Raw genomic sequence first — 16,877 nt, 5'->3', positions numbered from 1 at the left:
TCATGTTTCCTTAATGTGTATTAAAAATCTGACTTCACTATTGAATTGGATTTTTAATAATTATTAAAACATCTTGTTTAATTATTTTTCTAGGTATTCCCATTTCTGAGATACAGTATTGGGATTTTTAATCTGTGTTCTGTTTTTCTAGACAGGACATCTAGGCCTGCCACAGTGAGAACTCATTTTTGGGTGCTACTCACTGTAGGGACATGTTGATTTTAAACTTCTACATGCTCTCTTGTGGACTACGAGGTCTATCTAGGGTTCACAGATTAACATTCAAAATGGATGTTCTCACCTTTCAAAATAATTTGTTTTGACAGGCTAAATTGCAGTGTTTAAACTGTCACAGCAAGGCTACAGTGCCTGAAGCAATGTTTTGCACTGTTGCTAAAGTGGATGGCACAGTAGGTGCTGCAGCCCAATAGTGGCATTTACTTCCAGGCTCTGGGTACACCATGTACCATATACTAGGGACTTAAAGATAAGTTAAATATACCAATTAGAAATATACAAATTCAACCATCATTAAAAGTGGAGCACAGACACTTTACCACTGGTTAGCAGTGTTAAAGGATCTTAAGCCAGCAAAAATACAGAGTCCAGAATATAGGCTAAAAATCTGTGGTGACCCCACAGAAAAGGCAGATTTCTTACAAGTTGAATGCTATTAATGTTTGAGGTGCAGAGGAAGTAATTGTTGTCTCATCTATTGAGGAAATAGTAATGGTGCAGATAAGATAACATCCTCAGAAATTCAACCTGTGTACCTTGAGTTTATAAACAGTCTCAAATCATAACCAGCATACTATGGATCTATATACGTCTCACGATAAGACTACTATCACCCTCATTCTCCTTAGGAGTTACATTCTGCTGCAAACAGTAGATTGATATTGAATCGGGATTCCACTTTTTGCAGTACTAACTGCACTTCTTGTTTTTTTCCTACAGGCTTTATGATTGATGAAACCTGGCAGAGTTTGTGTAACTTTAGTGAATTGATACCGACAAATGCATTTGTAGGTGTGATTTTTGTATTCACATGTCCTTCCTTGTGGCCCTTCTAAATTTCGTCTTTCCTCCTCCCATATTGTAGTAGATATTCCCAATTTTCCTGTCACTATCGCTTACCAATTTAACATATACACCAAAAAATGAATATGTGCTTGTGTGAAGTTCTTCATAATCGTGGCCAAGAACTGTGCACATGGGTACAGGACAGGTGGAGGAAGAGAATTACGTTTAGCAGTGAAACTAAAAGAGTGCTATGCCACAAATATCTTTGGTTGATTGGGCACAGAATGTTTGGTCTGAATTCACAAATGCTCACTTACCTGGTGAATGTAGACATGGTCTTTGTGCTAATATTTCAGTTGTAAACAAGTTTGTAGGCTTATCACGCAGAGTACAAATTGTGCCTCACAGGGCAGTGTTAACTTGCAAATAAAACATTATTATGCATTTGTAACATGAACTTTTATGACCTTCTGCTTACTTAGGCAGTTAAAAAGAGTGGATGACCTTATCTCACTGTATTCATTGTCACTGTTTAGCTTTTGCAGACGGTTTTCTACGGAATCTCTCTCCTGGCTGATCTTTTGGAACCAATCAGCAAACTGAGAGTTGTGAAGTTCATTACATCATGCAAAGACCTTCTTTTTTCTGTCTTGGCTTTTCCAGTGGCCATGGTGAGTTTGTGTGTCCTGTCTTTTATTGCACAGTGCTCTATGTCTAATAACTATGTAATGGGACTGGCACACATCAGTTAGAGCACAGAATAGCCCCTCCTTGCACAAATAAACATGCCAACAGTACATATGTTGTCTTGTAGGTTTATTCCGGTGATTTCCAGTAATACATGAATACAAACAGAATAGTCCATAAATTTCCAGATTCCAGCAAGTGTTCATATAATGTACAGCCGACATGTGTTTCGTCTGATGCAGATTTTTTCAAGGTTGTAATATGTATACAATGCATAATATGAATAAATCCATGCCACTCCAATACCATAATATAATTGCTCTGTCACCTGGTATATATCTATTCCAGTCAATAAATACAAATAGCCTCACTGAATACTGTGCTCCCATAGGAATTCCAAATTTGTATACTTAGGTAGAACAAAAAAGTACAAGTAAATAACAGACACCTCAACCATGTAACAAAAAATACCAAACACCACACCAGTGTACATTAAACTGTGCTACCATATGGATTGCATGTTTATAATCAAATGTTATAACAACAAACACCTGTATGTTCAGGTGCATCTACAGTCAGTGTGTGATTCCACTAAGCATAGTGTAATACCTTATATCTCTCACACGGTAGTCCCTAGGATATTATATCTAAAAACGATGTGCCATAAAAACCTGTGTACCAAAATATTAAGAGAATAAAGTATCAACCATATTGAAAAAGAAGGGACATGAGGGCTCATCACGGGCAATAATTAATAATGTTTGCCCAATAGTAAGTAGCAAGGGCTCCAAGAAAGTATAATTCAATAGTCTTTCACATGAGTGTAAGTTCGCCCTACCATAGTCAAGAAGAAATAGTCTGTGGTATCAGACTGTGCAGCCAAAAACCACCCAATAGAGGGGGAAGTTGCCGCCTGCCTCAGTACAATAAAGGGGAAATATCTTGCTTAAAGAGAAAAAGTTTTAAATCATAGGGATGGATCAAGATTTCAAGTTAACACCACAGATTGCTATGTGTACTTTTCCAATTTATTTAACTTTCATTTAAATATAGTAGCAAAACTATAATATAAATAACTTATAACCAGTGTGGATATAATACAAACATATATAGTAATACATACATCTCTTTCTTGTCTCACCCCTCACCATTCATTCAAATTCAGTCTCACCTAAAGACAGCTCTCATCCATACCACAACTGTACTCATTCTACTTGCAAACTAAAAATCTAAGCAAACCAACTTTAATGAGCATGAACAGGAATTTACGGCAATATATCTGACCTTACAGTCCTAGGTAGATCTATTAATAAAAGGATTCTCTTTAGATCATTGGAAAATTCCCTTCAATGCATCATATAATTAATGTCAACAGTTATGCTTAACATTGTTACAGTTCTTTGCTTAATTTTTTAACGTTGATGTAAGAATTGCCATGAATTTCAAAAACAAAAGTGCTCAAATGTTCCTGTTATGTTATGTGCCTATGTGTAAGTATCAGACTGACCCATAAGCCATGATAAGCTAAAATGAGAGACAATATAATGGTTTATGTACTTGTCAGAGAATGTCACATTATCGTACCATGTGTGAACGAACTAACTTTACAAGCAAAATGTAGATCCCCACCGGCTGAGGTGTGCCATGTGCGGAGTTGAAGGATGCTAAGGTAGCATGTTCCTCTGAAACAAAAATTGGAGTATCAAATGATTGAGAGCGTACCCTGAAAAGACACCACCATATTGGTGCGGTGTCAGTAAATGGAAGTAATATAGCAAAGTGGCCAAATAATGTTATAACCCATCACAACCTAGTATCGAATGCCACTGTAAGTCCCCCCTTTAAAAAACAAGCCCCTCTTGTAGCATTCAATGTCCATTATTACCCTTTGCATGGCCATACAACTTGAAGGCACAATTACAAAAGAAAATATAGAAAAATAATGTATTATTTGGGCACCAAGTCAGGAACTATGGTGCAATTAGCATAAGTGCTAGAAAGTGGACTTAATAAAGATTAGTACTTGGTGTTTTAAAGAGCCACCACCACAACGTAAAGAGCTTAGGTTGAATGCTTCACACATGCAACATGATGATAGACCATATTCCTTAATAGTGATTTAGCAAGTCATGTCATAATATACACAGATCCAGCCCCTTAATAGACTAATACAGTGTATCAATATTGTGCCCGTCTGCCATATTACCGTACCACCATCTTGTATAATATCCTCACAACTGGTTGTTAAATTAATAAAATTAATATGAAAAATCCATTAAGTAATCAGGCATGGTTTCATACAGTCCTAACAAATGGCAGTAAAATACACGGTCACATTCACCAACCATTCACATCGCTATCCCAGATTTGTCATAAATAAGGGTATAGCGTGTTGTTAAACCAATTCGGATAAGAACACTTGCAATTCCCTATACTTATTCAGTCCCAAGTCTGCCACTTTCAGCAGAATAATCCAAGTAGATTCCATTCTGCTCGAAGCAAGTATTCAATTTCCACCTGTTCGGCTAGGTTTCAACCAAGACATGGTACGAAATTTCAGGATAGGATTCTCATGTTTGGGATGACTGGAATTGTAATGTTCAGCAAATGGATAATTTGAGTCATTGTTCCTGATGGCCCTTAGATGTTCCAGTTTCCTTTCTTTTAAAGGGCGAATACTGCTTCCAACATATATAAGATTGCAGTGACATATAATTTAATATAACACAAAATTGGTATTACAATTTACAAAGTGGGTCAAAACAAATTGTTTGTTAGTGTTATATGAGAAGGTAATAGTTGTATCCAGTGCATATTGACATCACATCTGTAAAAGCCCTTAGGTAATGTTGACAATCAAGTGTTCCCCACACCAGTAGTACCTAACTATTGTTTTTTGGGGCGCAACCTGTTACAAAATGTTCTGCGTCTGCTGTGTTTTAAATCAGGTTAATTAATTAACATGTTAGAAAGAGTGTTATCCATGGTCAACAAGTGCCAGTGTTTGCGCAGAATATTATACACTGACAAACTCTGTCTACTTTATAGTGTTATTAGAGAAATTCTATGCTTTTGGTGCCCTTTTATACTCTTAGTCCTGAGAAGTGTGCTACTTTCCCTATTGAAAATTGTATGCGTAGCTGCTGTTAAGACTTTTCCAGGGTATCCCCTTATCTTAAAATTACATTCCAACTTATCGAGTTCTAGGGCACAAATTACATCATTGCTACAGTTGCGCCTCCAATGAGTCATTTCTCCAAAAGGAGTAGCTCTTGTTTGTGAGGGTGGGTGTGCACTAGTGGCATGTAAGACTGAATTACATGCTTTAAAGGTTTCCTAAAATTTCTGGACCGCTTATTTTTACCCTCCACGTATAGCTCCACGCTTAGAAAGTGTTAGACCTGACAGCATTAGTGTGGTCTTCTCCCAACTTTTTCCCTGCCTCCCTCCATTTTTCTAACCTGGGTTTTGCTGTCTTTAGGACTCTGCACACTTTACCACTGCTAAACAGCGCTAAAGTGCTTGTGCTCTCTCCCCTAACCATGGTAATATTGGTTTATCCCCAATTAGCAAGTTTAATTTACTTATAAGTCCTTAGTAAAGTCCACTACATGTGCCCTGGGCCTGTAACTTAAATGCTACTAGTGGGCCTGCAGCACGGATTGTGCCACCCACATAAGTAGCCCCTTAACCATGTCTCAGGCCTGCCATTACAGGGCCTGCCTTGGTATTTAAAACTACTTGCCTAGCCTTAAACTCCCCTTACTTTACACCCCTACGTTGGGCCTTAGATCACCCTAAGGGCAGGGTACTGTGTAAATAAAATATTGTCAAAAAACACGGAGAGAGCTAGGGAAGGAAAGGGTGGGTGCGTCTGTATCCTCTGTAAGATATATGTTTAAACAGTGATGGACGAACCCGAGTATGTGTGGTACAATCACTGCTAGGCAGTGTTTGGGAACCCACTTGGTTTGTTAAAAGACCCCTCACACACCACCCTGGTTGGTGTCATGCTTCATCATTGGGGTCCCAACCGGGTGGCCGAATGCCCCCCGGTTGTGCTACGACGCCTGGTTACAGCGTAGCTGGTGTGGTGCAAAGGTGTGATGAAAAGGTAGGAAACAGAAGGACAACATTGGGGGGATGGGGGTGGGAGAGGGGCAAGCTGCAGCTAATGGAAGCTCCAAGGACTTATAAACATCTCATTTGATATAAGAAGATAAAGCAGTGCACCAAGGTATGGAAAGCCTTGCAACAAGTATCAACATGAAAGACATGAAAAAGTTCTGGGAAATCATAGGGTGGAGCTGCACGGGTCCATTCAACAATTTGGAGGTCAATATAAGCCCTCGAAGTTGGGTGGAGCAGTTTACCTCACTATACCAAGTGCCCATGGAGGATGACCTGGGAAGAGAAATAAAAGACTCACAGGAAGCCATTCAGAACCATCCTGAAACTGCAGCTCTTCTGCGTAAACATCTCCACGGAGATATCACATTTAGTGAAATGGAACTAGTCCAGATCATCCTACATCAAAAGCTGGGAAAAGCCTGCTGCCCTGACCAGGTCCAAACAGATGTGCGCAAAAGGAACCTGAACATGTGACTGGGCCCTTTGACAGTTGCCTTTAATGCTATCCTATTGAAAGGCGTGGTTCCTGATTCCTGGAAATCATTTATAATAATGGGCCTGAGGACGATCCTTCTAACTACCGCCCAATTTCATTACTGGACAGAGTAGGTAAACGGTTTGGTAAGCTGTTGCTTGCCCACCTGGAGATGTGGATTGAGGACAATTGCATAATGTCTCACCTTCAAGCTGGCCAGAGCACAATCAATCAAGTCTCATGCTACACATGATCTGCTTGAAGTATGTCATGCTAAGGAATTCACTACTCTTCCTGGTCTTCATAGATCTAAAGACCGCTTTTGACAGCGTGGACCGGTTTACATTATGACTCATGCTGGATGACCATACTGTCCCCAAATACCTATTGAGCCTTCTAATTACCCTTCACACTGGAAACACAGCAGCTGTGAAATATGGTCTCAATGGTGAGTGCATGACCGTGTTTGGAATTCACTCAGGGGTCAGGCATGACTCGAAAGTGACCACATGAGTAAATCTAAACATTGTCTTTAGTCTAGTTTTATTTTTTTTCAATTGGTCTAAGGTTTCCAAATGTTTTAAATTAACTGTTAGGTCCTTGGCTAAGTCCCTGAAACTAAGTGGTTACAAATTTAAAAGTCTTTTACTATAGTTAGGATAAAGTATTCTTGTTTAGGTTTTATTTCCGCTCCAAACGGGTCCCAACCTTTAGTAGAAATAATGAGCGGTACAGATAACCAGGATCAGGAGCTTGACCTGACCCCTTATATGGACATGACCTGTGCCCACTTAAGGGCTATCTGTGAAGGATATGGTATCAAAACTGGCTCTCATGCTACCATAGATAAGCTTAGAAGGCTCTTGAGAGAGATAGCCCAGAAGTAGTATCCGCCTCCTATGAGTATGAGAATACTACTGAAGATCAATCTGAGGAGGTGGCTGAGTCCCCCCACTCAGAAACAGATAAGGTTTCCTCAGATGAGGAACTCATTCTAGAAAGGTTGGCCAGGAGGTTAAACCTAGACGCCAAAACTCCTGGACATAGAAAGACAAATAATAGAGATGGGCCTAGCACCTATCTCTGGTGGCAGCAACTTTGTAAATAAGGAGAGAGAAGATTAATTTGACCCAATACTCCCCAAAGGGATTGTCCCTAAATACTCAGAGGGTGATGACATCACCAAATGGTTCATTGCTTTTGAGAGAGCCGGCCTAGCTAGAGCAGACATTGTGTCACCCAAGAGACCCCTGACCAAGGTCCTGCAAACTGCCATTTCAGTCTGAGTGTCTTGGTGCAGAGAAAACTGAGGAGTCAACATGGCCCACAGCCCTGTGTGCCATGCCCTCAGACATTGAATGAGACATATGTAGGTCACCCCTACTGCTGGCCTTACAGCCCTATGGCAGGGTGCTCTATACCCCATGTGTGGGCACATCTGCATGAGCACATATGCCCCTACGATAGCAAGTCCATTCCAGGATATTGTAGTGCACAGGGAAGCCATAGATAGTACATGGGCTGGATATTTTTCATTATATTACTTCACTATAACTGGTCCAAGGATGCTTGTTTCCGATCCAGGGAGAACCTGGCTTGGCAGTTCAGGCTGGCCAGTTCCCATGAGGAACAGGGTCAAGACTGAGCAAAAGAACGATGGATAAAACTCAGATCTTTGTGACTGGGGGTGGATGTTTGCATTGTTCAGAATTCCGTCCATCATTTGTTCCTTTTGCTTCTGTCCCCCTAAGTGGGAAGGGTAGGCCCAGACATGGGTCCTTGCTCACTGCGCCACTGGATTTAAGCTAGCCTGGCTGAAGAAAGGGTGATGCCCCAAAACTGGTCCCAGGGTGCTTGTTTCTGGTCCAGGGAGGACCTGGCTTGGCAGTTCGATCTGCGCTGTTCCCATGAGGAACAGTGTCAAGACTGATTTGCATATAGCTGGGTCCAAACTGAGGTGGAGTGGTGAGCAAAAGAACAATGGATTAAACCCAGATCTTTGTGACTGGGGGTGAATGTTTGTATTCTTCAGCATTCCATCCATCCTTTGTTCCTTTTGCTTTTGTCTCCCTAAGTGAGAAGGGTATGCACAGACATGGGTCCAGTGCTCATTGCACCACTGGATTCAAGCTAGCCCGGCTGATGCGGGGTGATGCCCTAAAACTGGTCCCAGGTTGCTTGCTTCTGGTCCAGGGAGGACCTGGCTTGGTAGTTTGGGCTGGACTGTTCCCATGAGGAACAGGGTCAAGACTGATTTGCATATGGCTGGGTCCAAACTGGGGTGACGTGGTGAGCAAAAGAACGATGGATTAAACCCAGACCTTTGTGACTGGGGTTGAATGTTTGCATTGTTCAGCCTTCCGTTCATCATTTGTTCCATTCGGCATTGTATGTTTTCATCATTCTATGGCTTTGCTTTAAGGCTGAAACAGTGATTTTGAATATGATAATAATGACCATAAAAGATTGGTTAAATATTACAAATTGTTTATTGTCAGTCAAAGAAGGAATTTATTCAAACACAATTTGAGAGCAACACAAAAAAAGACTGATATAAGCTATAAAGAGTAATAGGCTGCCATTAATTCAGCAAAAGACAACAATAAGTAAAATTTGACAACAAACCATATTTGATTACAAAATGAAAAAAATAATCAGTTCAGTAGCCCATATTATATAAGCACAGGTCAACGTTTTTAGCCCACAGGTAAACTTGATCAGGGCCATCATCATGACAAAATGTCACAAAACAGTAAAGGTATTTGTATAATTCATAATCTTACAAAAAAAGGGGAAAAGGTTTAATTTACCAAAAACTTCTTCATAAATCACAAAAGGAAAAATGTGCGGGTGAAAGGAAAGAAGCAACGGCTGATCAAAAAGGAGAAGTAAAAAATACCATCACCAAGTGTATAGGCTTACTAAAAGATTATAAAAATAAAATAAAAACACAACTTGGACAAAAAGTAAAGGCCACAGAGTAGTCCTAGAGCACATAAGTTCTTTGGCGCATGCAAAAGATCACCCGGTGCACATCAACCAGGAGATTCACAAACATGAATTACAAAGTAAGGTCAATTTGGGAACCCACGATGTCTGAGATGGAATACACAGAGAGAGATGTACCAAGAATACAATCCTATTGAAACACACCTAATTGATTGCAAATATATTGAATTAGAATTTCCAAAAAGGTATTCGTACAAAATATCGAGAGTTGTTTAGTTTGTAAAAGTATAGGGTAGGAAGTTATTTAAGTAATAATAAATGCAACATCATTTATTCATCTATTAAAAATTGTTTTATTTATCACGTAATATGTTAATTGTGGTATGCTTTTTAATTTCAATTACATTTTAATTGTTGGCTGTTATGATTGTGAGATTATAGCGTAGCATTTTAATTAAATTAATATTCTTTGCATCAATTGATAATAATTCTTAAAGAATTGTAATCATTTTGTAATTTGTTTAATTTTTGTTAAAATTTAGACTTATATATTTTGTTAATTTTATTATTTATATTTTTTTGCTATTTAATAGAGATGTTAAAATATGTTATTTGTTTGAAGTGACAATGCTTTCCCTACTGTTGCAGACTGGAATGGGAATAGTACATTTTACTCATTCGCCTGCACAAAGAAAATTCTGCCAGGTGCGATGAGGCTTGCAAGGCCAACTCACAGACCCAATCTCTTACCAAGGGTGTCCGCCAAGACTGCATTTTGGCCCCAACACTTTTCTCACTGTTCATTAACGGTGTGGTACAATTTCTTAGTGTGAAACCAGCAGATGCTCCCATGCTAGGCAGGGAAAAGGTAGTCACTCTTCTTTTCGCAGATGATACCCTGCTGGTATCCAAAACACCTGGAGGCCTTCAACAGTTGCTAGATATGTTACAAAAATTCTGCGATACTAAAGGCTAAACAATCAATACAACAAAAACCAAATTTATGGCCCTGAGCCCTCACAAATCCTTCCTGGGCTGCCCGAGGCTTGGAGGCATTCAGCTTGAAAGGGTCAGTGCTTTTGATTACTTAGATTTAAAGATAGCAGAAAACTTGTCCTGGAAAACCCACATCAGCAAGATGGTTCTGAAGCATAAACAGCTGTTTGGGGTCCTAGGGAGAGAGCATTGATTGTCCCATAGCAAACCGATTGGCCCTGCACTTCAGGTATACAATGCTAAAGTTGTGAGCTCAGTAACGTATGGCACAGAACAATAGGGCCTGGATCATATAGAGGAGCTAGGTATCCTTGAATTTAAGTTCTTAAGAGGCTTAGGGATGCTACACCAGAGTACTTCCCTTCTTCCCCTCATGTTAGATTTGGGCAGACACTCGCTTGCCTCTAAAATAAGATTACGCCCTTTGTTATTTTTGCTGAAGATCAAGACAACCCCTAAAGTGCTGCTGTATGCACGTGCTTTAGAGGATGTAAAATATAGGGACACTGCCAATAAAATCAGCTGGCTGAGAGGAGTCAATAATCTGCTTATAGCTATCGTAATGGGGAGGCATGGGAAGTCAACGATTTCACCTTGCTCCCCTGGAAATATGACATGAAGAACACCTACTGGGGGTGGGTGTTCCAGTAGGAACTGAACAGGGCTCAGGGAAAGTTTACTCTGGATTGTATGGCCCGCTAATAAAATCATTCCCCAGAATATTATGTTGATTTTATAGAACACCTGGTGATAAGAAGCTATATATCCAGTTCAGGTTTCGTACACTGAAATGAAATGTGGCATTTATAATGCGCAAACTGTAACTCCCAGAGGAGCCTCCTGGCGCTATAAGATAACGAGCTTCAGCAGTGAAGAGTTAGGATCTAGATAAGTGCAAAGCAAGATTCATCAGAAGTTCCATAGATCCATGTATTTAGGGCCTTCCTAAACTTCTCTTCAGATTCCATTGATCTTAATTTGTTTGGCATGAAGTCCCAAGCCCTTGCCCCTAACACAGTAGCCAACTTCCCTCCCCTGGTTTTGAGTTTGAAGCCTGGCAATTTAAGTAGGTTTGCAGAAGTGGATCCGAGTGTCCTCATTGTCGTAATGGTGTAAATCTTGTGGAGAGATATAGTGGCCCTAATCGGCGAGTTGCTCTGAAGGTCGTGAGGAGAAGTTTGAATAAAATTCTTTTGTGTAACGGGAGCCAATGAAGGGTTTTCAGAGCCGCTGAGGCTGACGCCCTACGGGGAAGTTTTAAGACCAATCTAGCTGCTGCATGTTGCACTACCTGTAGCCTCCTCAGGGTTGATTTATTGACCCCTGCCAGGAGGCTATTACAGTAGTCTAGGCGTGAGAGTATTAAGGCAACTGTTTTCCTTGCAGCAAGCGGAATCAAATTGAATAATTTTTTCATGGTTTTAATTAGGCCAAAGCATGTACCCACCCCCTTAAGTGTGTGGGGTTTGAAGGAGAGGGAGGAGTCAAACCACCCCCCCAGATTTTTAGCCACCTCCACAGTGGATGGAGGGGCTGCTGCCTCTTCAGGTCACCAGTACTTGGATTGAAAGGGGTTATTTTTCCCTATCAGCAGGATTTCTGTCTTTTCCGTATTACAAGGGAGGTGGTTGTTTTTCATCCATTTGATGACCGCCGTAAGACAGGCTTTGAAATTTTCTTCAGCTTCCGTAGAGTTGTTCTCAAGGGACAGGATCAGCTGAGTGTCATCAACATAAGATGTTGCTTCAATCCCGTAAGCCGAGATGAGGGAGATAAGCAGGCCATGTATATATTAAAGAGGAGTGGACTAAGTGAGGCACCCTGTGGGACTCCCGTGGTGATGGTGCGTTCTGAGGAGAGAAAGGTACCCAGGGAGACTGCTTGCCTCCGATTCGACAGGAAGGATGTGATCCAGGCCAGTGCAATGTTGGAGATGACGCAAGATTTTAGTCTGGCTAGCAGGATGTTATGAGAGATGGTATCAAAAGCTGCAGATAGATCCAAAAGGATCAGCACTGCCTTCTTGCCATTGTCTGTAATAAATTTCAGGGTGTCCGATATCTCCAGTAGCGTGGATTCCGTGGAATGTTTCGGGCGAAAGCCAGATTGACGAGGGTGGAAGATCTGAGCTGATTCAGAAAAATTGGAAAGTTCATTATAGACCAATCTCTCGTTATAGACCAATGGGTAGTAAGGATATGGGCCCATAATTGGAAAGATTAGAAGGGTCTATATTTAGTTTTTTCTTTAGTGGTTTTACAATGGCAATTTCCATTCATCTGGCACTATGGGGTTAGTGGCTAGCAGATGCCATTTATGCCTCGGCACCCCCGTGTTGCTGTTCATGGCTTCCTGTGCCATCTTAGGTATTGGGATGGCCAGAAGAATAAAATAGTGATCTGACCAGGTCTGCGGGATAGGAGCCTCTATCTGAAGTGAGGTAAGGTTGGAGCAGACTGCATCCAGCGTATGTCCTGCCCTGTGTGTCGGCCCCTGAACTAATTGGTTCAGGCCCAGTGGAGTGACTGTTTCCAAAAAGGTGGTGACCCCAGGATTATTACCACATTCTAGGTGTAGGTTAATATCTCCAAGCAATGTAAAGTTGGCGTATCTAAGCAGGGCTTGACTAAGGGTATCCCCTAATGAGTCCAAAAAGGTACTGCTGTTGCCTGGAGGGCAGTACATTAACACTCCAGAGAATGAGGATGATCCATTTATGGCACAACAGAAGCCAAGACTTTCAGCCCCCTTGAGCCCTTGTAAGTAAAATTTCTTCCATTGTAGAGTGTCTCTATGAATGATAGCCACTCCTCCCCCCCCTGCCGTTCTCTCTGTCTTTCCTACAGATGGTAAAATTAGGAGGCAAAGCAAATGCGATATCTGGATTGCAGTCATCTTTTAACCAGGTTTCGGTAATACATAGAAAGTCTAATTCACCCCCCCCCCGGGACACTGCAGGAGCCGGCCCTGGGGGGTGGTGATCCCCAGGGCCATCGAGGGCTCCAGGAGGGGGGCCGCACGGTCCCCCCTCCCTTCATTTTAAAAGCCCCGGGGAGGTGGTGGTCCCTGGGGCCTGGGGGTCCGTAACGGACCCCCGAATTTAAGTTTAGAGTTCCCCGGGGAGGTGGTGGCCCCCGGGGCATGCCCCCCACACATCTTTTATTTAAAAACATAGCCCCGGGGAGGTGGCGGTCCCCGGGGGCCCCCACGGGCCCTCGCTAATTAATTGGCGGGGCTCCCGGGACCCGCCAAGTTCTGGTCCTTGTAGGACCCCCTGAGCTGACGTCAGGGTGTTTCTACCCTGCCCCCTTTTCTCGATTTTTAACCTCTTTTTTCTGTTTTCTTGTAACTCTGTTCTACCCAGTCACAAGATGACTACCAACACTTCCTGGTTTGGAGTGTTGGCAGCAAATTAGAATGGCGCTCGTGTTCGGGAGGATTCGCGAACCCACCACTGCCCTAGATATCAAAACTTTTTCTTTTTCTAATTTCTGAGGAACTACTGAACGGATTTACACCATTTAACAAAAAGGGATCTTTCTGAACCAAGACCCAGCTTTTTGCCAAATTTGGTGTAATTCCGTTCAGCAGTTCGGGCTGAAGCTTTGTCTAAAGTTACCTATGGAAAATTACGTGGGGAAAACGCGTTTTGGGACCCCCTTTTTTTCTCGGCCCCCGCTTGACGAATCACCTCGAAACTTTCAAAACAGTAGCTGACCGGAGTTTTGAAAATTTCGCGAAGATTCCTCAACCGGCGCCAAAGTTATTGAGAAAACAAAAAATGTTTTTCCTATGGAAACTAGGTCCTAACCGCCAGTAGGTAATGTCCATGTATATATATTTGTATAGTGGTAAATTTAAAAACAATTATAAAATTATAATAAAAGTTAAACATATTTTTTAAATGGTTTTACATTATATATGTGTATATAAACATGCACACATATATATTTATGGGTTTGTTTATATTAGTAAATATTTATAAATATTTTTAAATATCATTTAAACATAATTAATTTACATTATATAAATGTTATATGTTGAAATATTTAAGTTTTAATTATTCAAACTACATATGTAGTAAAAAATATTTTTTGATATTAGTGCAAAACGAATTTTCCCCCCTGATAATTTTGTACTTATATGTATAAAAAAACGATAATTTTGTGATCGATATTGTTCACACAATATTTTGTTATCACAATATTTATGGTTTCGATATTGTGTCAGTGAACCTCCAAAAACAAGTATAAACAGCAATAAAGTGCTAATATACATAACTTACTTAATTGAACAAAAGGAACCAACAAGGGGTCCAACAAGCAAGGGGACCTTCCAGTGTTCGGAGATGCAGATGCAGTTGAAGCGTCACCCAGAAGAACATCAAACGTCCAGGCAAATGGAATAAAACCCGAATGAGCCGGAGTATCCTATTAAAGGAATTCTTAAAGTCAATTACTGAAAATCTATATAGGTCTTAAAACTGCAAGGCCTTAGCAATGTCTGCAATATATGCGAAATATATTCGAAGCAGGCCAGATCAAAATCACTAGGTGCATACTTCAAAATGCCAAGGAAAACCGCAATAAGTCGGAATCCAGTCGGCGTGCACTCAAATCAGAGGCATTTAAATCTACACGGCTGTGAGTGACTGAAGCCAACTACCCAACCACTGAGGCGATCACAACAATCGCACTAGGGGCATATTATCAAGCCAGGCGATAAAATTATCGCCGTTTTAGCAGCAGAAAACTGCCGCTAAAATGGCGATAATGGGCTTGATAATATGCTCTATGGAATTCCAATTGAAGCCCATGTTAAATGTGAAGGACGTCTAACATGGGCTTCAATTGGAATTCCATAGAGCATATTATCAAGCCCATTATCGCTGTTTTAGCGGCAGTTTTCTGCCGCTAAAGCGGCGATAATTTTATCGCCTGGCTAGTTAATATGCACCTAAGTGTGTGACATGAGAGATAATTATGGGGCTTGAAGTGCGGCATGAATCCAATACCAGCAAATGAGTTAAATCTGCCAAATCAGTGCGGGGACTTCACTATATATATCAAATAAATAAAAAGAATGAACTAAAAAGAAGTGAAAAATACAATTAATGTACATTTTTACCTAAAGAAAAGAACTGCAAAGCTAATTTGTAGACATCCATGTTAAATGACCTTCGTGTGCGATACAAACGCAGTAAAGGCTTGGTATTGTAATGCCGTGTGTGCGCAACCCCTGGGAATAAAGCCAACTTCACAAGAGACATTATAATTTATCTCACACTATCCTAACTCCAGAGGGAGAGCATTGGTTTCAAAGGAACACAATGCACTGTGGAGATTGCAGTGAAATGTACCTGGAAGGCCCACAATTATAATCAAAATAACAATAATGCTGTAAAATCACACACATCATCCTAAAATAAATGAAAAAAGTAAATCACAAAAAATGTATAATACACAGAAATTACGTATAATTCTACCAGTATCATTATCCTCTACCAAGACCAAATGGATCCGACACCCAACAATAGTATAGAGATATAGGGCATCGCAAGGATGTGCAGGCAGCAATTTGGAAGCAAACAAGAAAAGGCCCATATCATCCAGAATTGTTAAATAGAAATGGACATAGACCCGATCACCAAGGCCAGAGAATGAAGAACAAGCATTGGCATAGCCAATGGGTCTCGCCTTTGAGACCTTATAAGTATTTAGTTATGCAGCACAATATCCTTGGTGCAACAACATCAACTGTTGGATGACTAAACACTTATAAGGTCCCAAAGGAGAGACCTATTGGCTATGCCAATCCTTGTTTCATTATCGTATATGATAGCATTTTCAACTTTGTGAGTCCCGAATCCAGTTGAACAAATACCTATTGTGTTTTTAATTTAATAGACTATAATGTCGCTTAATAATTTTGGTCGCATGCAAGGTTTGCATTATAATTATCCTGTCTCTTAGTTCATTAATGGTTTATGTTTAAAACTATAATTTTTAATAAGTACATGTCAATGCAGTGCTACAATGTATCGTTTTAATGTCAAAGCTTCCACGTTACAGAAAGACACTTTTTTGAATTTTGAAGAGGCATTATCACATTTTATTTAATGTATGTTGTATGATTTACATAGCAAACGTTTTCAGGGCTTTGCTCGTGCACAGGCTTTAAGAGTCGAGCCAGAGCCTTGGCTTGGCTCTGGTTCGGCTACCCCTGTTAATTTATTCGCTCGCCCACCTCTAATAAATAAAAACACACACGAGCCCTCTCACAATCTGTCACACAAGTAGCCAGTACTATGGGCAGTGACAGATAACGAGGTTACAGAAACACACGGAATGGCAGACAGATAGAGTGACGGAAACAGTCTCACACAAACAGTTGGGGCACAAGCATGAGGTGGCACAGACACACAGACATACAACTTCCCACACAATGCTAGATAAACGCAGTGAAACAGATCTACGAAGTGGCATAAACACGGTCTCTTACGATAAAAGACATACACGGGGACTGACGGACAAGCCCTCTCAGGTTTACACGCAAACACACGCGTGCACATATAAAGCTAATACTTGTCTGCATACAAACCCACGTGCACTTAAGT

The 16,877-nt window shown here is 40.8% G+C and overlaps 1 protein-coding gene across 2 annotated transcripts in view; it reads left to right on the top strand.

The window, feature by feature from the left end:
* ADTRP (androgen dependent TFPI regulating protein) overlaps window positions 1-16,877 on the top strand; it is a 301,601-nt gene that overhangs the window by 45,564 nt on the left and 239,160 nt on the right. For both annotated transcript variants that reach the window (XM_085606588.1, XM_085606587.1), the window contains exon 2: window positions 1,560-1,694. In XM_085606588.1, the coding sequence (XP_085462714.1) occupies window positions 1,560-1,694 (135 nt within the window). The remainder of the gene's footprint in view (window positions 1-1,559; window positions 1,695-16,877) is intronic.

Source organism: Triturus cristatus, chromosome 5_2 (genome assembly GCF_964204655.1).
Source record: "Triturus cristatus chromosome 5_2, aTriCri1.1, whole genome shotgun sequence".
Classification (NCBI taxonomy): Eukaryota; Metazoa; Chordata; class Amphibia; order Caudata; family Salamandridae; genus Triturus; species Triturus cristatus.
The sequence above is the reverse complement of the archived record's forward strand: the minus strand, read 5'-3'. Positions and strand labels throughout refer to the sequence as shown.